At 47.4% G+C, this 22,037-nt stretch overlaps 3 protein-coding genes and 1 pseudogene across 3 annotated transcripts; 2 read left to right on the top strand and 2 right to left on the bottom strand.

Annotated features, from left to right (window-relative positions):
• Positions 1 to 10,570: 10,570 nt before the first annotated feature.
• On the bottom strand, positions 10,571 to 11,614 carry LOC136459896 (probable glutathione S-transferase). The gene is made up of 2 exons (XM_066459749.1): positions 11,276 to 11,614; positions 10,571 to 11,177 (listed from the first exon to the last, which is right to left on the bottom strand). Exons 1-2 carry the CDS (start codon positions 11,585 to 11,587, stop codon positions 10,809 to 10,811), a joined length of 681 nt encoding a protein of 226 aa, XP_066315846.1. The 5' UTR covers positions 11,588 to 11,614; the 3' UTR covers positions 10,571 to 10,808.
• A 989-nt stretch (positions 11,615 to 12,603) lies between these two features.
• Positions 12,604 to 13,748, bottom strand: LOC136457133 (probable glutathione S-transferase). The gene is made up of 2 exons (XM_066457175.1): positions 13,629 to 13,748; positions 12,604 to 13,185 (listed from the first exon to the last, which is right to left on the bottom strand). The coding sequence occupies exon 2, from the start codon at positions 13,151 to 13,153 to the stop codon at positions 12,716 to 12,718; it is 438 nt and encodes a 145-aa protein (XP_066313272.1). The 5' UTR covers positions 13,154 to 13,185; positions 13,629 to 13,748; the 3' UTR covers positions 12,604 to 12,715.
• LOC136457134 (glutathione transferase GST 23-like) lies at positions 13,533 to 13,895 on the top strand. Its single transcript, XM_066457176.1, has one exon. It carries the CDS (start codon positions 13,533 to 13,535, stop codon positions 13,893 to 13,895), a length of 363 nt encoding a protein of 120 aa, XP_066313273.1.
• A 973-nt stretch (positions 13,896 to 14,868) lies between these two features.
• LOC136461362 (disease resistance protein RPM1-like) lies at positions 14,869 to 21,445 on the top strand (annotated as a pseudogene).
• Positions 21,446 to 22,037: the final 592 nt, after the last annotated feature.

Here is a 22,037-nt window from a genome sequence, read left to right as displayed (position 1 = left end):
CTACATGTGATTTGTACTCACATATAGTTGAGAGGCATTTATTTTTTTCTCACTTAGACCTTGCTACAAGGCTGATACCTCGCCTTCCAGTAAGCTTGGGGACTACATCGGTACGATGGACCTGCCGGTGCATCTCGTATCGCTTGTACAACGATTAGATTCTCAACTTAATTGGAAATTCTTTTTAGACCCTAGCACCACGTGCCTGCGTCACCTACTACCAGGCTCGGGGACTAAGTGGGCACACTTCACCTTGCGGTGAATGAGCTTATTTTATCAACCCCTATGCTCTGACTGTTGGCCATAACTACTATTGTACAAGGGTCACTTACATTTCTTTTCAGAAATACAAGTGGGCACACTTGATCAGGAAAGAAATCTTTTTCTTTTTTCTTTAGAGCACCATGCATTCTTCGGACAACCGGAATCTTCGGCTATAATCATGGTCTACTGCTCTCTGTGCTGACTAGAATACTGGCACATTTGCTTGGTCAATGTTTCAACCAGTTGGAGATGACATGAAGACAGATCGCATTAGCCGAAGAAGATCGAACGGCGTGTCGCAACATAATACATGGTGCTCGGGGACTAGCTGTGGGGGTATTAACCCCTATACCCTTACGGCTAGGCTTGGGCCGGCCTAGACCAGGGGGTCTGGCCCACTAGAAGACGACGTGTGGCCCGGCCAATTTGCTTGGAGTCCCGCGCAAGGAATCAAGGCAGACTTGGAGATCAAGCAAGATCCTAGTCGGTTAGTATAGGAATCCTTATCCGGCCACTTATGGCAATTATAACTGGTTAGGATTAGTTTCCAGATCTGTAACCCTGTCCCCCAGACTATATAAGGCGGGCAGGGGACCCCTCTCAAAAAACATCTCTCATTGACATACATCAATACAATCAGACGTAGGACGTAGGTATTACGCCTTCACGGTGGCCGAACCTGGATAAAACCTCATGTCTGTCTTGCGTCACCATCTTGTTTGTAGCTTGTGCATCTGTCTACCAATAATCTACTACCTTAGACACACCTCTAGGTAGACTGTCGACCATATTTTGTCGACAGAGCCCGCACCTAAGGGGTTGGGCGAGATAGAGCTTGCACCAAGGGGTCAGGCAAGTCGGAGCTCGCACCCAAGGGGTCGGGCGAGTCGGAGCTCGCACCCCACACGATAGTAAGGGTAAATAGTGAAGTGTAGACTGTCTTGGCTGTGAGTCTGAGGACGCTTGTGGTTGTTTGAGCACTTGATACTTGTCTATGATTCGTATTGCATCCCCCATGATAGTACAACATACCTATGCTTAAGATCAAGAGAATATAACCATTTTAACTACTTGACTCTTCAATGTCTTCATATGCCATTTCTTCTCAATATTACTCCATAAGGGGTTGCAATCAACTTTGTCTCCTCTCTTTGAGCAAACATACCATGAGCATGTGACTTGAACCATTTTCATACATATGAGTTCACCTCATGGCTTCAAGCCACTTCTACTAATGATTTGATCCTCAACATAATATGACTCCTCATAGCTCGATTAGTTCCTTGACTCAATGCAAGTACTCTATTCTTCACCTTAGCCGTGGTACCTCGGTCCTCAAGCCATTGCTTGCCCTTCACCTTCGCTTAGTCCCTTGAAGCTCTTTCCTGGCTATCTGCACCTTATCGAGCCATACTCAAGTCACATCATATTAAGCATCCATTGAAAAACTATTCCTTCAATATTATGATCCTTGCTTGAATATCTTCTAGATATGAATGTTGAGATCAATCAAGCTTTAGTTTGATTCACATAGAGACATATGAATCAACATCAATATGGTCAAGCCAATTCATGATTCCTTATATCCTTTTTATTTTGCCTTGACACTCCTAACACTCACTTTAATATTTATCTTTATACTTCTAGCTTGATCAATTCAATGCAAAGTGATTTTCTAAATCTTTATCCATACAAGCAAACCAACATAGAGACTGACTTATATCCAATATGAGTTGTGTCCCTTGTCATTTAACCTGTGCTTGGTATTTGTTCACTTATGCATTCTTGACTCATTCTTCAATCCTCGATCAAGGCTAATCCACTATCAAACTCTTCTTGTTCATGCAAAGCAAGCCATTATTGAGACCAATCCAAAATCATCAACTCATGCCTCATTTACCATTTGCCAAATATGCTTGCTTTCACATGATGCTACGATATCCCACAACATAGAAGCCATTTCATTGATTCCATTTGTATTATTGTCTTTTGCTTGAACTAGATTGTTTCCAAGATCTTCCAATACAACAATACTCAACTTTAGTCTTGATTTCAACATTATATGGAATATCATCAAGTTTGCCTTGCTGTTGAACACCAACGAGTAAATTTCTAATATTGCGCATCTGGCTCGGGATGGTGTGCTAAGAGGACACGAGGTTTATACTGGTTCGGGCAGAATGTCCCTACGTCCAGTTTGTTGCTGCTGCTCATGTTACTAGCACTGAAAGTTTGTAGTAGGGGTTACAAATGAGCGAGAGAGGGATGGGTCCCAAGTCTCTGGTGAAAGGAATGAACGGGTGCTGAGAGCTCGGTTGCTACTCAGCCATAGAGTGGTCAACTCCCTTCTTTTGGGATGTCCTGCTTCCCCTTCTATAGATGAAGGGAAAGAGCAGGTTACACAGAGAGAAAAAGGGAGAAGTGCTAAGGATAGGAAGGCCTCCTAGACCACTGGGCCTTTCTTCTCCTTTACGCGGGTTTCACCGACACTATAGGTGGTGATAGAGATGACTCCACACACGGGCGTCTATACACCGTAGATGGTGACAGGGACGGCTCCACGTCGGGCGCCTATTTCGTCATTGATGCCCTGCCCTAGCGTTGTTAGCGGGTCGTGACGTTCCATTGCGTCCCGACGGGAGACGCGGCTAACCAGTGTGCTTGTCAGCGGCTGTATAGGGAGTTGATAGCATAGTGACCACGTGTCCATCACTGTTGATGATGTGAGTTCCCTAGAGTGACATGTTGCGGGCATAGGTCATGTTGAGATGTGCCCGCTCCCTACATGATGCTAGAAGTTTGACCATAGGTTGTACTTTCTGGCACGTAGTGGTTGGCGGCGGTATGGGCTTCCGTTAGAGCCTTGCCTGAGGGGTTAGCCAAGATGGAGCCCCTGGCCTAGAGGCCGGGTGAGGCGAAGCCCATGGCTTCAGGGTCAGGTGAGGCGGAGCCCGCCCTAGAGGTCGGGTGAGGTGGAGCCTATGACCTCAGGGTCGAGCGAGGAGGAGCCCACGCCCAAGGGTCCAGTGAGGCAGAGCCCGTGCCCTCAAGTTGGGCGAGGTGGAGCTCACCACCAGAGGCTAGGCGAGGCGGAGCTCGCCCCTAGAGGCCGGGTGAGGCGAAGCTCGTGACCTTGGGGTCGAGCGAGGCGGAGCCCACCTCCAAGGGTCGGGCGAGGCAAAGCTCGTCCCTAGAGGCCGAGCGAGGCAGAGCCCGCCCCATGGGTCAGGCGAGGCAAAGCTTGCCCCCAGAGGCTCCCTAGAGGTCGGTTGAGGCGAAGCCCGCGCACCTGGGGGCTAGTTGGAGCCGTAGTCACGCTCTTGATGGCTTGGACAAATTAATGTCGATGGTCATTAGCTCCTCCTTTTCGGGTACCCTAGTATTGGTCCTCGATAGTAGCCCCGAGCCTGCGGAGGAGTAGAATACTCCTTCGGATGCTTTTTCAAACAGGAGGACTCTGAGGGCCTTGGCCTTCTTTTGTTGCCCACGTGTGACTTGGGGACGGTGGTTCCCTTTCATCGAGATCAGACCCCTCGAGGGTATAGCCATGAGATTTGGTGGGTCAGAAAAGGTCTTTCCTAATTTTGACCCCTACAGGGGTCTATTATTCTACGACCGTATGTTTGGTCTTCATGCGAGCCCAACTTTCCTCAAGCCCCCGCCCGTAGTAGCGGTCCGGTCGAGGATCGACTCGTCTTTGGGGTTGTCTTTCCTCAAACGTTTTTTTGATAAAAACGAAGGGGCCGAGCCGTGCATGATTTTCCTCTATGGATGAATCATGGTGCTCGATGAGCTGTTCATGGGTTAGTCCGAGTGGGGCCTAGGAATCTCGTTCATAGGGATCTAGCTTAGGTCAGCTCGGTGACCGACTCTAGATTCTCAGCGGTCAATCCATATAGTTCTCGGGTCCGTTCGACCATTCCCGAGGGCTCTCTACCTTTCTTTGAGGAAAAAACATGGATCGTATCTGGTCGAGACTCAAACATGGGCTGGGATGCCTGTGGCACTCATGCGCCTAGGTTCTGGCTGCTAGCGAGCCCATCCCTTTCCACCCCTCACTCTAAAGGTGCCCAGAGCGGTTGTCGAATCCATCGGTGGGCCAACCTTCAAACTCCTAGGCCTAGACGGGCCATAGAAGCATTTTTAGCTCTGTATCCCTTTTACCTATGATGGGTCATGGCCCATTTGGGAAGGCGAAATGTCCGGCGAGTTCTTTGAGGGAACGGATATAGGTTGCGTGCGCATGCCCCACGGCGAGATGTGGTGGCAGGTCGTGGTAGGCGTGGAGATCTAGGTGGGCAGTTGGTTTCCTCGCACTCTTCGCCCCTATAAAACATAGGGGTTAGCCCCCTAGGTTTCATACCCATGCCTGCATTCTTGCCTCTGTAGCCACGCCGCCACCGTCATCACTTAGGTTTTCTGCCTCTGCATCTTCGTCATCGTTGAGCCCGCATCCATCCGCCCCCACCTCTAATGGATCCATGGTGCCGTTTCGACATCACATTCCAGCGTATGGAGGGCCTTGTCTGTCGCAGTCTTCTCCGCGCACAGACCTCGGCCGAGGAGTGGTTGCTGCCCGGTGAGGAGGATCTGCCGTTGCCGCCCGATGGCTACGTGGTGTCGTTCGCCCACTTCCACGACCGTGGACTCGCGACCCCCGCCCACAAATTTCTTTGGGGGCTACTGCACTACTATAAGAACGAGCTACAGCATCTCAATCCCAACGGGATCCAACACATGGCGGCGTTCGTCGCCCTATGTGAGGGATTCCTAGGGATCAGCCCCCACTTCGACTTGTGGAGGCTTTTTACACCAAAAATTAGGAAGAAGAACATAGGAACTCGAAGCTTCCAAGATTGTGTCATCAAGGAATCGATTACATAAGGATCGATATCAGCTGATTTAAATGTGGCACTAGGATCGGCTTTCTTTAGGCGACATCAGCAAATAACGTCAATGAGCTATGATTGGTGTCGGGAAAGACGTGTCAGACTATACAAAAAGGAAAAGATTAGGGTCCAAGTTATCTTAAGTTATGAATGTTTTCTCTTATACCAAACATTGTAATGAGTCGTACTTAAGTAGGATTCATACTTAGGTTCCGGGTATAAATATTGGACCCCGGCTATTGTAAAGGACATCCAATCAATCAATACTAATTGCTTTTTTTGGCTTCACGCCAACCCTTAGGAGTAGGAGTAGTGTAGATCTCGGTGAGTTCTTCAACAAGCAGGGCTGCATCGGTCCGACCGACCTTCGGCTTGTCTGTTAGTACCGTCATGGCTTATACTTCTGTTTGTAAGGCTGCATCGGTTAAGTTTGACCTTCACTACAAGCTCTAGTATAAGCTAGTTATCGATCCTTATCTAGTTCAAGTACGGCTGCATCGGTTAAGTTTGACCTCCACTGCTCGAATTAGATCAAGGTCAAGTTATCGGCTCTACCTAAGGGTGGCATCCTTCGGGTAGATTCATTAAGTTACCGATCTTGCTGATGTTCTTATTGTCACTGGTTTCAGCAATATCAACCTAATTGATCGAGATCGATCTAGATCGGCCTCACATCCTTTTAGTCCCTCGTTTATTTTGTTACATTGCGATAGTTCTTACTTTAGACGACGGATTATGTTTCATTGGATGTTCTACTTCGATCTTGATCGTACATAGTACGAGGTCAATGCATGTCTGATCTTGAGAAGGTTTACTAGCTAGTTAAATCTGATCTATAGATTGCTATTATGGCTGTAACGATCCGGTCGATCCCATTGATGGCACTTTAGATTGGAGGATGCTAGTTGGCAGACTTGCTTTCGACCAGGCGTGACCTTAGCTGTTTGCTATGCCTGCATCGGCTAAATAGCCGGTTGCCCATACTTTAATGCTCGTAGCATGTCTTCATGATTTCGTTAAATATGAATAGATCTGTTTGCTTTAAAGGTTTAATCTGTTATCTTTATTATGGCTGTCATCGATCCGGTCGAACCCCACCGTTAAAGATAACATATTAGATTTGATAAGTTTATAAATCTGTTCGCGTCAAATAGTCGATTGTTCTCATGCTACGATCCTTCTTCTACCTGAATCGGCTATTTCAGCCGATTCGCCTGTGCTTTCACAAATATAGCATGCCCTTCAGAAACCTATCAATGTATAGATGGTTTTATAGATTCTTTGGCTTTAGTTTGTTGTTATCATCATAGCTGCATCGATCCGGTTGAACCTCACTGTTGATGGTAACAGATTAGATTCAAAGCGTTTGTGGATCCATTCGTACCAGACAGTTGATTTGTTCGCATATTATATTCTTTCTCGTTAAACTCATCGGCTCAATGCTTATACTAGTTATATTTTATCTAACTGATGAAGTTACTTATATCTGGGTGTGTTGTATTCGTTACTGTAAAATCAATCATGACCCACGAGTTTTGCAGTCTTTAACAGCCGATTTCTTCTCGTATTGGCTATTTAGTCGATTTTCCCGTCTAGCTGCTCCCGAAGCGGCACACTTGGAACTGTTTGGGCAAGACCGGCATGTTCCACCTTAAATTACTGATAAACTTTCTCTTCTTGTCAATTGTAGGTCAAATTGACTGGCACGCCCTTGGGAGGAATTCGCAGGGTCGACTGGTCCTGCGTTGAAGCCAAGTGGATCTCCGGGCTCATCCTAAGTAGATCCTTCTGGCTTGCTGTGTGCCAGGCGCATTGACACGTTTTTGCGTCGACACATGTTCTGGCATGCCCAGTGGGACACCATAATTGTCATGGCAACTTACAACAACAGTGACATCCTTATGGTGCCTTATGAAGACCTACCTGATGAGGATAAAGATGTCATTAGTAAAGCTATAGAAGAATTTTAGAACAAGGGTTTGTTGTCCTACACCAAGACACGTGACAACAAAGTTGTTCAGAAATTTTTACTACCAAGAGTTTTGCTGCATGGGCGGTCAGATATAGACGAAGCTGAGGATAGGCGTTTCTTCGTGGATCCCGTAAACAAATCTGTTCATGACGTCATATTAAACCATAATACAGCTTTCTTGAGCATATTCCACAATACCATGAAAGAGGTGTTTCATGGATATCCAATTGATCAGGTTGGATTGGCTTACTACAATATTCCACATCCATCGACTCAGGGGACTAATCAAGTCGATACTAGCTATCAAGAAGCAGCACTAACTGGTAATGACAATGTCCAGGTAGTTCAAAGCTCATCTGAACAAGTTCAAGGTACTACTAATCAGATACAAAATAATCTTGGATCATCAGTACAGTATATGCAACAGCCGACGGGGCAAGTTTAGAATCAAATGGGTAATTTTGGTACATCAGGCCAAATACCGTCGTCGGCTTAAAAAATAGCGTCATCAGTTCAAAGGATTCGTAGAGACATGGATCCTAGCATCTACAACCAAAGACTTCAAGCAGCAAATCAGCAAAGGACCCAGCAGATAGAAATTCCACAAGGGTATCATTATAGAACATATTATAATACCCTTCATATGATTTCAAATCCGGGGTATCAAGGTACCCGAAATTTTAATCCACAGATGGGTCAACAATTACAGAGAAATCCAGATTCAAGTGCTGATGAATTGTTGCTTAGAGTGACCGAGATGATGAAGAATCAGTTCGGTTTGAAGCAAAAAAGGCAGACCTTCTCGTACAAACGTTCGTATCCAGAGTGGTATGATTTGGTCGCTCTTTCTATAAATTACAGGCTTTCGGAGTTTGCTAAGTTCACTCGCCAAGATAGCACCAGCACAATAGAATATGTCAGTCGGTATCTTACATAGTTGGGCGAAGCATCCATTGAAGAAACCCATCGAGTTCGTTTCTTCTCCTTGTCCCTGTCAGGACCAACCTTCACTTGGTTTTCATCACTACCAGTCAATTCCATTGCCAATTGGGCTGACCTAGAGAAAAAGTTTCATACATATTTTTATACTGGAAAAGGAGAAAAGAAAATTACCGATTTGACGACCATAAAGCATAGAACTAATGAATCGGGTGTTGAGTTTCTTCAGAGGTTCCGAGAGACTAGAAATTTGTGTTTCTCATTGAATCTAACTGATGATCAACTGGCTGCTTTGGCCGTTCAAGGAATGTTGCCAACGTGGAGAGAGAAACTACTTGGACAAGAATTTGACAATTTAGGTCAGTTGGCTCAACGGGTGGCAGCGCTCAATAGCCAATTCCGGAGTATGCGCAGAGATACCCGATTTTAGAAGAATGCCGCAATTGCCAAAGCCTATAATCCATATTCAGTTGATGACGGCTATAAGGACGACGAGGAAGAAGAGATTGCTGCGGCTGAATAGAATTAGGGAAAGAAGACAGTAATGGTGCCGAATCCTTGGGGAAAGGGAGTTGAAGAGAGCTATGATTTCGACGTCACAAAATCGGACAAGCTCTTCAATTTCTTGCTTGAGAGGGGACAGATCAAATTACCTCTCAATCATGTCATGTTGCCTCCTGATTAGTTAAAGAATAAGAAATTCTACAAATTTCATAACGCCACTTCTCATTCTACTAATGAGTGCAGAATTTTCTAGCAACAAATACAGAAAGCTATTCAGCAAGGAAAGCTCAAATTCGATACACCTCGAAAAATAAAAGTTGATGATAATCCTTTTCCAAGAGATCAGAACATGGTTGATGCTAGGTTGCTCAAAGGGACGACTAAAGTCCTAACGTCAACTAGGGCCAAAGAAGGCAGAACCATCAACCCGAAGATGCAAATATCGGTTGATGAGTATAGAGAGATTAAAAGGTATCGCGATCAACAGAAGAGCCGATATGAGTAGGGACAGACGTCAAGGGACGGGGAAATAAGGCTTTACGTCGGCCGATGAATTAAAAGAGATAGATATTGGTTCTGGAGATAGGCCTAGGCCGACGTATGTAAGTGTTAAGTTGGATCCTGAGTATAAACAAGAGTTGGTAGATTTATTAAAGGAATTTAAAGATTGTTTCGTTTGGGAATATTATAAGATGCCTGATCTAGACCGATCAATTGTTAAACATCGGTTGTCAATCAAGCCTGGATATCGGCCGTTTAAAGAAGCTCCGAGGAGATTCAACCCAAACGTTCTTGATGATATCAAAAAGAAGACTGAAAGATTGCTAGAAGCAAAGTTTATCCGACCATGCCGATATACAGAGTGAATATTGAATGTTATTCCTGTGTATAAGAAAAATAGAAAGTTAAGAGTTTACATCGATTTTAAAAATCTGAACAAGGTTACACCTATGAATGATTATCCGATACCGATAACCGATAGCAGATGTTTGAGATGTCACGAGAACCATCTTCTTGATCAGATGTTTACCTTATTGTCCACGAAATGTGCCGAAAAAGGGGCCATGGCACGGTCGTAGGGGTCGGTCGGCAAGAGGGGCGGCCCGTGGAAGGCTTCGTCCACGTACTCAACGATGACGATGGACTCACAGATCGCCCGGTCGCCATGGAGGAGCACGGGCACCTTCTTGTGGACAGGGTTGTTGGCGAGCAGCAGCTCACTCTTGTTGCTCAGGTCTTCTTGGATCAGCTCATAGCGCACGCCCTTGAGCTGCAGAGCAACCTCGACGCGGTGCGACAACGGGCTGGCGAAATGGCCGATGATCTTTACAGGTGGACACATATCTCTGCTAGTTATTCCTTGCTTGCTTCTTGGAGAAACTTACTAAACATGTAAGCCATTCCTATATTTATAGGAGAAATGCAAATGCCTGGGTCACATCGATATATTAGTCAAAGGTTGGTGGGCTGCTGCTTCTGCAACTGCAAGAACATCAAAGCTGTTCTCGACTTCTCGTTTCTGGTACTGAAGAAGTCGCTTTGGCTGCTTCACTCCACTGACTAACTTGAGAAATTCCAGTAAAACTCACTAAACATCGTTGAATGCAAACCTACAGGTGGAGCCGTGTTAGTCAGAGAGGTTTGGTTTACCTATAAGCTAGAGTAAATCACCACACAGTCACAGCGCAAGCTGGTCGGGCCGGGAGCTAGAATGAACCATATATCTGCCATAAGCAGTGACATCAGTATGTGGTGTGTGGGCGTTTCTTTCTTCCGTACGTAGCTCAGCAAGCTTCAGTTTGGATCGGGGAATTTCTTATTTACAGCTTCCAGTTTGTACAGTTTTAAAGGCAAACGTCATTTGAGTAAGAAATTTCAGGTCCCTGGCTATCCAATCTGGGTTGGGAAAACTTTCAGTTTATAATTGACAAGTTCTATGTGGTTTGGTACCCATACACAAAGGTGTATATTTCTGAAAACAAAAGTAAATATCCATAAAATATAAGGAAGGTATATATTTTTCATATTTTTATATAAAACAAAATTTCAAGACAAACCTAGCTACTTATATCACACCAAACATTTAAAATGAATACTAAAAAACATCCTTGAAATGTTGACTTCAGATAACTTCAAAGGATCACATTTAATTTTGTTCTGCACAGTGCACACACAGTTTGTGATTCGATCCATACATTATTCCTCACATAAAGGCATGCATGCCCTTGTATTGCACCCAACTACTGCTGCAACATTGTCTTGGCCATCATTTTGTACTTCTCCTTGTTCTCAGTGAAGTAGGCGACGAGTCGGTCCCTGTCCGGCTGGCAAGGCTCGAGAGCTTCACTGGAACTGTACTCCTTGGCCCACTGGCATAGAGCAGGGAACTCGTTGTCGTTCACCAAGGTCACTCCAGTCACCTCCTCAAGCACGCCGATCCAAGGACCTAACACACACGCAGCGATGTCGAGGTAGCCCGGTGTGTCGCCACCAAAGAACTTCTTCCCGTTGAGCTGCGCTTCCAGGAGCGCCAGGTTCTCCTTGGTCTCCACCACAGCCTTCTGCGCCTCGCCCTCCGACCAGTATGCCAGCCGGAACGGCTGGAAGAACTGTGTTCAGTAAAACCAGCAAATGTTCAGATTCCATAAGAACAGAACAGGTGAGGCCAGCAGGTTCTCTAAAGTAACAAACAAATGCAGCAGCATACCTTGGTGTCCATGAAGTTGGTCCAGAAACGGGCCATGGCACGGTCATAGGGGTCGGCCGGCAGGATAGACGGCCCGTCGAAGACCTCGTCGATGTACTCGACGATGACTAGGGACTCGCAGATGGCCAGGTCGCCATGGAGGAGCACGGGCACCATCTTGTGGACAGGGTTCTTGGCGAGCAGCAGCTCGCTCTTGTTGCTCAGGTCTTCTTGGATCAGCTCGTAAGGCACGCCCTTGAGCTGCAGAGCGGCCTCGACGCGGTGCGAGTATGGGCTCGCGTAATGGCCGACGATCTTAACAGGTGGAGACATGTTTCTACTATTAGTTGCTGCTATCTGCTTGGACAAACTTACTGAACCATTCCTATTTATAGGAGAGAACCCAATATCTGCTTGGCTTCTTCTACAAGAAGTTGGAGCACTCTACACAACCATCTGAATATCTGATCCTGAAAGAAGTTGCTTGGTTATGTTCCTTCAGTCCACACAGTAACATAAAAAATTGCTGCCCTATTCGCTTGGCTGTTAAGCATCTCACTGAAAATACTATTGGCTGATTTTTCGTGAGAGAAAAATATTATTCGTTAGTTGAAAAAGTACGGCTTATAAGCCAAACGAACAGGACATGCTTCTGTTCCTTGGCCCCATAAACATCGCCGAATGCAATTAGTCCATGATCACTTGGATTAATGCAGCTGGAGTGAATGAGTCAGAGAGATCTTAGTGGCGTAAGATCTGGAGCTATAATGAGCCATGTGCCTGGCATAAGCAGTGACCTCAGCATATCCATAGGTCATATACGCGGGCATTTTTCTTCGGTACATAGCTGAACAAGTTTCAGTTTGGGCATGTGAACTTGCTTCAGTTTCAGTCTGCAGCGTCGTAAGGGCGAACATCATTCCAGCAAGAAATTTCAGGTTCTGACCTTTTCAATTTGGGTTAGGAAAACGTTCAGTTGAGATTTTCAAAATTCACTACGCAGGCTTTGAACTTCCGGTCCAAAGCATAAAGATATCTGACAACAGTGAATATGAAAAATTCGTTTCAACTTTGAAGGTTAAGCTTGCAATTGAAAAACAGGGGAGAGGATTCTGAGCCTTAAACTTTGAAAAAAGATCATCTGTTTTTACAAGCGTGGCTACGATTTCGCGGGTGTGAATCGGCAGCTGCGGCAGCAAAGTGGAGGAAGGAAGCAGAGAGGGATGGGAGAGTACGGTCCGTCAGATCAGCGGTGGCGGCGGCGTCTGATTCGCATGGACGAGATGAGGGCGTCAGCCGTGAGGCGAGAGCGGCGACTGCGCGCCGAACAGGGAAGAAGAACGCTCCAACGGACTTTGGTTGACTAGGGTCAAAAGATTATTCCAATCCAAGAACATCATTATCCTTACACCTTACTAGTAACAGTCTTCTACCATACTGATTTCAGAGTGTGGCCACACGTTAACATTTGTTCCTTTTTGGCATCGCCTCGCCGGCCGAACATCTCACTTTTGCGAAGCAGGCTGCCGGCGGCATGTCCCGGAACATGTCCTTGCACGCCGCGGAGTACATGACGACGAGCTCGTCCCTCCTGAGCAGGCACTGCTTGACCATCTCGTCGTCGACGTAGCGCTCCGACCACCGGCACAGCGCGGGGTGCTCCTCGTCGCTGAGCAAGGCCGGCGCCACCCCGCCGACCTCCTCGAAGACGCCGAGCCAGTGAGCCAGCGGGCTGGCGGCGATGTCGACGAGGCCGACGGAGTCGCCGCCGAAGAAGCGCGTGCCCTTGTCCCTGAGCTGCGCTTCCAGAAGCGACAGGCTCTTCTTCGCGACCGCCAGGATGCGCCGCCGCGCCTGCGACGACGACTCGCCGTCGGCGTGGGGCAACAGCAACGACATCCAGAACGGCCGTGGGAACGGCAGTGTCGTCCCTGGATTAAGGCACCTGGTTACAACTCTATCGTGTCATCATGATATCATCTTGTCTCAAAAAACCAGACGTTTGACTAGAAGAAGATAAAAACAGAAGAAAGAAAGGAAAAAAGCTCTGAATTCTCGGAGAGAAAGCAGCACACCGATTATGGTATGGCTACTTCAAATCAGTATCTATGGGCGCCGCCACCCGGCCCTCCTGCCGGTGGACCCCTACGGCCGCGCCATGATGGCTCGTTTCTGGGCGCACTTCATCGATCACAAGGCATCTTAACTATATCCTGCTTCTTTCTCCTCGTGGATTCCAAAGTTTCACTGATGAACGCTGGCATCGTACAAACCATCGATGCAGTACGTGCTCGAGGCCGTTATGGGCTTATGGCTGTCGGTGTGGTCGGAGGGAGACGCGCAGGCGGAGGCCCTGAGGGAGACGAAGGCGAACCTGGCGCTCCTGGAGGCACAGTTGGCCGAGGGGTCGGGGAAGAGGTTCTTCGGCGGCGACTCCATCGGCTACCTCGACCTCGTGGCGTGCGGGCTGGCGCACTGGCTCGGCGTCATCGAGGAGTCCACCGGAGTGAGCCTGCTGTGCGACGACGAGTTCCTGGCTCTCCGCCGGTGGGCCAAGGAGTACGCTTCCGACGAGGTTGTCGCGCAGTGCCTGCCGGACAGGGACCGGCTCCTCGCCTACTACACTGCCAACAATGATTAGTACAGACTGATAGCCAAAGCAAATAATGAACTGAATGTTGCAGCGGTAATTTTGTTCTTCGAATGTTTCAAAAATAAAATGTTCTTCGAGAAATGTGTACGCCTTTGCAGTTTTCATGTGTCATGTACACGATGTTTTCCAATAAAAATGGTATTTCTTACCATGAGAGAGATATGCACATTCACCGCTCTATCAAGTCAGATACTTCAGATTAAAAGTTTCTGCCGAAAGTGTCTATGGATCACTTGTATATTGCACTGCGCCAATACATAAACGCCAACAACTCAACAAGGAAACACGACATGGCACTTAGGGTGTGTTTAGTTCGTGAAATTTAGAAATTTGGCTACGGTAGCATTTTCGTTTTTATTTGACAATTAGTGTTCAATCATGAACTAATTAGTCTCAAAACGTTCGTCTCGCGATTTCCAACCAAACTGTACAATTAGTTTTTTTTCGTCTACATTTAATGCTCCATACACGTATCATAAGATTCGATGTGATGGCTACTGTACCACTTTTTAGAAAACTTTTTGGCAAGCAGTAAACGACTCGCGACGAGCTCATCTCTGCTCCTCAGGCACACCGCTCCTTGTCCTCAATCACCGAGCGCAGTAGGGCATTTGAAATGGAAAAAGCATTGAATGCATGCGGGGCACAGCCCCGATTCCCGAGAAGAAGTGGACAATAGGGCGGCGGCTGCACTGGCATCTGCACTCCCATGGCCTCCGTCCGCTTCACCAGTTGCCGGTGTGTCCCAGCGCGAGTGCGCGACCGACTCCCACCTCCCTCCCTCGCTCCGCCAGTCAACGCCGAGCCGAGCTTCTCCTCTGCATCCGATTCCCCTGTAGCCTGTAGCCAAGACATTTGTGCCAAGCTCCAGATCGGAACGAGGGAGTCCAGGCAAGGCAGGCAGCTCCAACCCATCGGCCACCGGCCACCAGTGGCCAGCCGCCGCCGTGCCGCTCACCACGGCGAGCCTGTTGCGGCCACCTCGCTCCGCCGCGTCGACCTACCTCCTCCCAGCAGGTGCCTCCCCACTCCTTCCCCTTCTCTGCTTCCTGACCTCACCCGGCCTCCTCCAACCACGTTCTCTCGCATCGCACGCATCTACTTGTATGTAACTCTGAGCTCTCAACCAACCACAGGCAAAGCCAACCACCATGGCGGAAGCAGTCGTTGGGCTGTTGGTTGGCAAGCTCGGCGCGGCTTTGCTCAAGGAGGCAGCAAGTTCCAGCGCGTCGCTGCTCTGCCATGAAGTTTCTGCCCTCAAGGGTATCTTCAGTCAGATCCGTGAAGCCAAGGATGAGCTTGAGAGTATGCAGGTTTATCTGAAAGGGGCGGAGCGGTTCAAGGACACTGATGAGACCACCAGCCTCTTTGTCGAGAGGATCAGGGGCTTCGCATTTGAGATCGAGGATGTTGTCGACGAGTTCACTTACATGCTGGAGGACAAGCACGGAGGATTTGCTGCCAGGACGAAGAAGAGGATCAAGCATGTCGAGACTTGGCGCCGGCTTGCGCGCAAGCTACAAGATATCAATGGTAGGCTCCAAGGAGCTAAGCAGAGGAACCAGCAGTACGCCATGACACAAATGGGCAGAAGTGCTGGAGGTGGTGCTTTTCATGCTAGTCAAGCCTTGAATTTCACCAGGGATGAGGACCTTGTGGGGATTACTGAGAACAAGGAGCGATTGACTCAGTGGCTAGCTGGTGATTTAGAACATAGATGCAAAATTACCACTGTTTGGGGCATGCCTGGTGTGGGAAAAACAACCTTGGTTGCTCATGTGTACAAAACCATCAAATTGGACTTTGATGTTGCCGCGTGGGTTACCGTGTCACAAACTTATGATGTTCAAGAGCTACTGAGGAATATTGCTAGAGAGTTTGGCATAGAAGCTGATGTGGCCAACATGGAAAAGGAAAGAGTAGCTGAGACCATCAATAACTACCTCCAAGGTAAAAGATACATCTTAGTTCTGGATGATGTTTGGACTGTTGATGTCTGGTCAGAGATAAGGACAGTTTTTCCATCCAATTGCATTGGTCGATTTGTTATCACATCGAGAAAGCGTGAAGTATCATTGGTGGGAACCAATAATTCAGCTATTCACTTGCATCCACTTGAACAAGATAAGTCTTGGGAGTTATTCTCAAATCAGCATTTTGGAATGATGTTGACAGAAAGTGCCCATCACACTCAAAGGATTTGGCTTCGAAATTTGTCGAGAAGTGTGAAGGGTTACCTATTGCTATTGCATGTATAGGCAGCCTACTATCTGGAAGAGGACAAACTTATGCTGAATGGAAAAAAACATATGACGAGTTAGAGCTGCAATTGGTTAAAAATGTGATGCACCGTGTTGACACAATTCTAAAAGTCAGCTTGGAGGACCTTCCATATGACTTGAGAAACTGTTTCTTACACTGTGCATTATTCCCACAAGATTATCCTATCAAGAGGAGGACAGTAATGAGGCAATGGATAACTGCTGGGTTCATCAAGAAGAAGGGGAACCAAACATTGGAGGAAGTGGCGGAAGAGTACTTGATTGAGCTTGTGAACCGAAGCCTACTACAGGTAGTGGAGAGGAATTACAATGGGCGGTTAAAATGTTGTCGGATGCATGATGTCATACGGCTTGTTGCGCTCAATAAAGTGGATGAAGAATGCTTTGGTAAAGTGTATGATGGCAAAGGAGAATTTTCTATAGAGCACATACGACTTATATCAATCCAGAGTAGAAACCTTGACAAAATTAGTCCATTAAATGCGTCACACATCCGTTCACTTCATGTTTTCGACAGGTATATCGATATTGATTTGGTGCGGCCCATCCTAGCATCTTCATATTTGTTGTCAACATTGGATTTGCAAGGGGCTTGTATCAAGATGTTGCCTAGTGAGGTATTCAATTTGTTTAATCTACGGTATTTGGGACTTAGGCATACTGCTATTGAAAGTCTACCTCAAACAATAGGAAGGTTGCAAAACTTTTTTTTTCTCGAATACGCACAAGCGATGCGTATCATTGTATTAGGTAGAAAGAGTTTGAGCAATACAAGCCGTTCCACGGCCGCGTTAGTGTTTTGCAAGTGCTACATTTTGAAACAAACAACATTCAAGGGTGACCATCCCACCTACAGGCGAGCCGACGTTTCAAGGCCCCATGCGCCGGCGTCGATCCACCAATCGGCCTCGGCCTTGACTAGCTGCAGCACCTCGTTCACCGATGAGGATGCCTCCCTGAAGCACCTGGCGTTTCGTTCCTTCCAGATGGTCCAGCAGACTAGCGCAAACAGTGAGTCAATGCCTCGGCGCCGGACACCATTGTATGTCGCTCGCAGTCGTCGCCACCATCGCAATGTTGTAGCTGTGGCTGATTGTGGTAGTGGGCGTTGCAAGGCTTGGAGAATGTGGAACCAGACCTCTCTGGTGAAGGGACACTCGGCCAGGATATGATCAATGGTTTCACGCCCTTGGTCGCAGAGGTAGCACATCTCCCTTGCTTCTAGCCCGTGCCTAGCTCTCCTGTCTCCGGTCCAGTGGCGTCGTCTGAATGCCAGCCAAAGAAAGATCTTGATCCGCAGTGGAGCCTAGGTTTTCCAAATGAGTTTGTGACCCAAGAACGGAGTGGATGCTGAATGCAGCATGTAGTAGGCAGATTTCGCCGAGTAAGCTCCATCGTTGGCCCAACGCCAAACGGTTCGGTCTGGTTGATCGTTGAGTTGTATGTCTTGCAGCGTATCCCACAGTGCTAGGTACTCATGGATAGCTTGCATTGATACTCCTCTAGAGATGGACTGCACCCAGGACCTGTTGAGCAGACCCTACCGCACGGTCTGTCTTCTGCGCGTTCTCGGAGGCATGAACTGACATAAGCATGGAGCAATGTCTGGGACGGATTCACCGTGTATCCACTTATCTTCCCAGAACAGTGCCTGATGTCCATCACCAATCAGCGTGTAAGTGGAGGCCTTGAAGAACGCCAGGACTTCAGGTGATGTCTTGATCGGCAGCTGACTCCACGCCCTATCCTGATCAGTCTTCTGGAGCCACAGCCACCGTGCTTATAATGCAAAACCGGCGAGCTTTAAGTTGTTGACGCCCCCCCCCCAACTTAGTCGGCCTACAGACGGTCGCCCAAGCCACCATGCATTTTCCCTGTACCGAGGCATCCGATCCCGCCCAGAAAAATCTCCTGCATATGGTGTCAATCTCCTTCCTCGCCCATGGCGGCAGATTCTCCGCCATCATCGCGTAGATCGGTACCGCACACAGCACCGATTTAATCCACACGAGCCTTCCGCTTTTGGCCATCAGGTTGCCGTGACATGGTGGCATCTTCCTCGCCACGCCCTTGACGACCGATTGGAAGTGGGACTTAGGTATTTGCTTTGTGCTCAGTGGGAGGCCGAGATACCTGATGGGGAACTGCTGCACTTGACATCCTAGAATAGACACAATCTCCTCCAGTGAATCTTCCCTGCCATAGATCGGCGTGATGGAGCACTTTGCCAAGTTAGTTTTCAGGCCTGAGGCTTCGCCGAAGATGTGCAAGATTTGCTTAACAGCGCTTGCCTCCTGGACATGTGGACGGATGAATAGGATGACATCATCGGCGTATAGGCTGCACTGAAACTTGATTTCAGGCGGCTCCATCTTCCTCATTACCCCATCAGCGGCCGCTTTTTGGAACAGCCGGTTGCAAAACTTGGAAGTATTGGATGCTTTAAATGCTCGATTGTCGTACATACCAAACAACATTGTAAAACTTAAGAAGTTGAGATACCTTTATGCATGTTATGTTTGTCAAGGAGGAGAATTTAAACCTTACGGTGGTGTAAAGGTGCCTAGTGGCATAAGGCACTTGACGTCACTGCAAGTTTTGCAATGTGTGGAAGCAAGTTTAGAAATTCTGTGTGAGGTTGGGGATTTGACAAAACTAAGAACATTTTGTGTCTGCAATGTGAGAAGTGAACACTCTAGTAACTTAATAAATGCTATCAACAAAATGAGCCATCTTGTTCATCTAGATATTATTTCAGCTGGGGAGAGAGAAGTGTTGCGGCTAGAGGGACTTCATTTACCTCCAACCTTCTGTGTCCTTTATTTAGAAGGGCACTTGGAGAAAACATCAATGCCTCAGGTTCTGTCATCTTGGTCTCACCTCAGTATGTGAACACAAGGTTGATATGTGCCTATTGGTTCGGATTTGTGATGAGTGATTGTCAACGTGATTCGCATCTTGGGTTAAGTTTGTGAACTAACCATGACGTGAGTTGGGTTGTGCGACATGTCTCTTGGCTTGTGGTGTGCAGGTGTGGAATTCGGAGGTGGTGGTCGACGGCGAGGTGAAAGTCAAGTAGAGACGTGCCGTGCCGTCGAACTGGGAGCGATGAAGGACGGACGTGAGGCTTGGACTGAGGGACCAAGAGGCCGGGTGACCAGCTGCGGTGGCATATATATGGGACATCGACAAGCGTAAGTGTACATGGGAGTGACCGTGTTGACCGAGTCAAGACGGCGGACATGCGAGTCGAGCGGGGCTCAGGAGGACTTGGCGGTCGGCCGATCGAGGATGGCAGTGACACGTGTCGAGTGGCGGGGGACGCGTATGGAGTACGCTACTCGCAGGCGGTTTGGTGGTTTGGGCCTCAAAACCATCGGTGGACGGTTTCACGGGTTTCAGCCTCACCCGGGCGGAGGTTCCGAGGAGGAACGGACGGCACGTGGCGGCATCGAGGGGTTCGCGTCGAGGCGAAGCTATCTCATGAAGGGTGTGGTGGCCGTCGGATAAAAATTACCTCGAGTTGGATCATAACGCCCTCGGGTTAAGTGGTTCAACTCAAAATATCTAGGGGCAAAACTGGGATTGTTTAATAGCCCTGTTAAATAGGATAAGGGAGCTCCCATCTCCCTCACCTCTTTCATTTTTGCTTCATCATTCTCTAGGTTTTCCCCCTCCCCTTAGGGTTTTTTGTGAGAGAGGTCCACAAATTGGAGAATTTGTGTAAGAACCAAAGATTGCAGCGGGAATGGAGGCCCTAACCTCCTCGTGTCCTCCGGAATTCGATTTGTGAGATGTTCTTGTGAATCGTGTTTGTGTTCTTCGCGTTCTCCCTTTCTCCCTTGTCTTGTGTGGTTCGATTCGTCGTTTTGAGACTGTTTTGATTCGTTCCTTTTACACTAAGATGAACTAGGACGTGAATTGAGTCTTTCCGCCGAAGGATTTCATCTAATTCCTCACGAGTTCATAGATCGGGGCGAATCAAAGCTTTAGGGTTGGAAAACCTGTGTTCTTCGGGGTTTCTTGATTTCTCGTTGATTGGCTTCAAATTGGGCGATGATCTCTTAGGGTAGCTCACCTATTGGCTTGTGACCATGTGGTTAAATTTTGGTGGCAATTGGTTTTGATTTGGCCGTAAATCGGGATTTTCCTTGCTCCGGGCGATTTTCGGGCGACTCTGTTCATGCTGATTTCACGCCCCGCGGACAGTGCGCCCCTGACCCCTGGACAATCCGCCGTGCTGATTTCGCGACCCGCGGACACTCCGCCCCTGCCCCCGGGCAGTCTGATGTTACTGTTCATGGCGTGAGCAGAAGGTCTCTTTTGGTCGTGTTTTGCTGCTCTGAACTCCGGACAGTCCAAGACCTCACCGCGGACAATCCGGGGCTGCTGTTGAAGCGTGTCCAGAACTGTTTCAACAAGTTCGTTTTCTGGTGTTTGACTTGCGGACAGTCCGGGATTCAACCACGGGCAATCCGCCGTTGTTCTTCCTGTCCAGGTCAGAACTATTTCTCATAGTTCGATTTTCGAGAGTTGAACGCCGGACAGTCCGGGACCTAACCCACGGACAGTCCTTCGGCAAACAGTCCGGGCCTATGCAGATTGTGTTGTTTTCTCTCGTTCTTTTGAGCTCTTGTTTCCGTCGGTTCTCGGTTGATCTGTTGTACTTCTTGATCATCACCAAAGGTACACAGCCACCCGTTGGCTTGTGATCATACCGATCTCACGTGTGTTTGCTCTTGGGTTGTGATTTTGGGACAACGGCTTAGAGTTTCGAAAGAAATTTAAGGCTCCCATTCACCCCTCCTCTGGCCGCCGTTTTTGGTCCTTCACAATAGCCTCACAAAGTTGCACATATCATTCTCCAATATTGATGACGAATCATTTTCCAATCTGTTGGTGCTACGTGGTTTATGTCATCTTACACTCATCAAGGCTTTTGGTGGGAAGAAGCTGCACTTCACTGCAGGGTGTTTTCCAAAACTTCGTTTTCTATCCATATGGCACGCACCTCAGCTCAACCGAGTTCAAATAGAGGAAGGTGCAATGGCAAGCCTTGCTGAGCTCAACTTTGAAGCATGTCATGAACTGAAGTGTCTTCCTCAAGGTATTGAACACCTCACAAACCTTGAGGAATTATATCTGCGTGATACATCAGAAGAGCTCAGAAAGAAGCTTTGGAGGAAGGGAAAACCAAATGAATGCAAAGACGAACTTATGAGTATTAGACACATCAGAAAGGTCATTGTTCGTTAATCTAGGAATGGCATCCAGAGAAAGTATTATGTGGTCGAAAGACTACCTGATTGCTAAGGTAATATTTGCTTTTTCGCGTCTACGTATAATTAGAGCAACTCCATATATCACTGGCTTTGGCAGGGGCATCCTTTCCCCTTTTGCACTGTCTACCTTTAAATATACGATCATTCATATTGTTAATTTGCCGTGGGCATATTGTTAGAAAACATAATTTTTTTCTGGTCTATTGATTAGTTATCACCCAACCATTCAAAATTACAATATTCGCCTGTGAGCATATGGCTGCGGGCATACTCAAGCACCTATTGCATCTTTTTTTTTCAGAGAGAAGGCCAAAGCCCATCTTTGATTGAAAGCAAAAGGAAATCAATAGACATAGTTTATATCATCTAAATGATACTCCCTCCGTCCAAGAAAACATGCAATTTTAGCACAATGTCACATTTTAGTATGATAAATTTAACCAATTATAGATTAAAAAAACGTATCAATATTTATGGTATCAAATTAATATCATTCGATTAATTACTAAATGTATTTTCATAATAAATTGATTTGGAGCCATGAATATAAATATTGTTCACTAGAA

The sequence above is a fragment of the Miscanthus floridulus genome, chromosome 6 (genome assembly GCF_019320115.1).
Source record: "Miscanthus floridulus cultivar M001 chromosome 6, ASM1932011v1, whole genome shotgun sequence".
Lineage (NCBI taxonomy): Eukaryota > Viridiplantae > Streptophyta > Magnoliopsida > Poales > Poaceae > Miscanthus > Miscanthus floridulus.
Note: the sequence above shows the minus strand (reverse complement) of the source record. Positions and strands in the feature narration are given on the sequence as shown.

Coding starts and splice junctions, on each gene's coding strand:
- LOC136459896 (XM_066459749.1), bottom strand. CDS start 11,587: ATGTCTCCACCTGTTAAGATCGTCGGCCATTACGCGAGCCCATACTCG. Junction 11,178..11,275: donor CCAACTTCATGGACACCAAG/GTATGCTGCTGC, acceptor TACTGAACACAG/TTCTTCCAGCCGTTCCGGCT.
- LOC136457133 (XM_066457175.1), bottom strand. CDS start 13,153: ATGTCGTTGCTGTTGCCCCACGCCGACGGCGAGTCGTCGTCGCAGGCG.
- LOC136457134 (XM_066457176.1), top strand. CDS start 13,533: ATGCAGTACGTGCTCGAGGCCGTTATGGGCTTATGGCTGTCGGTGTGG.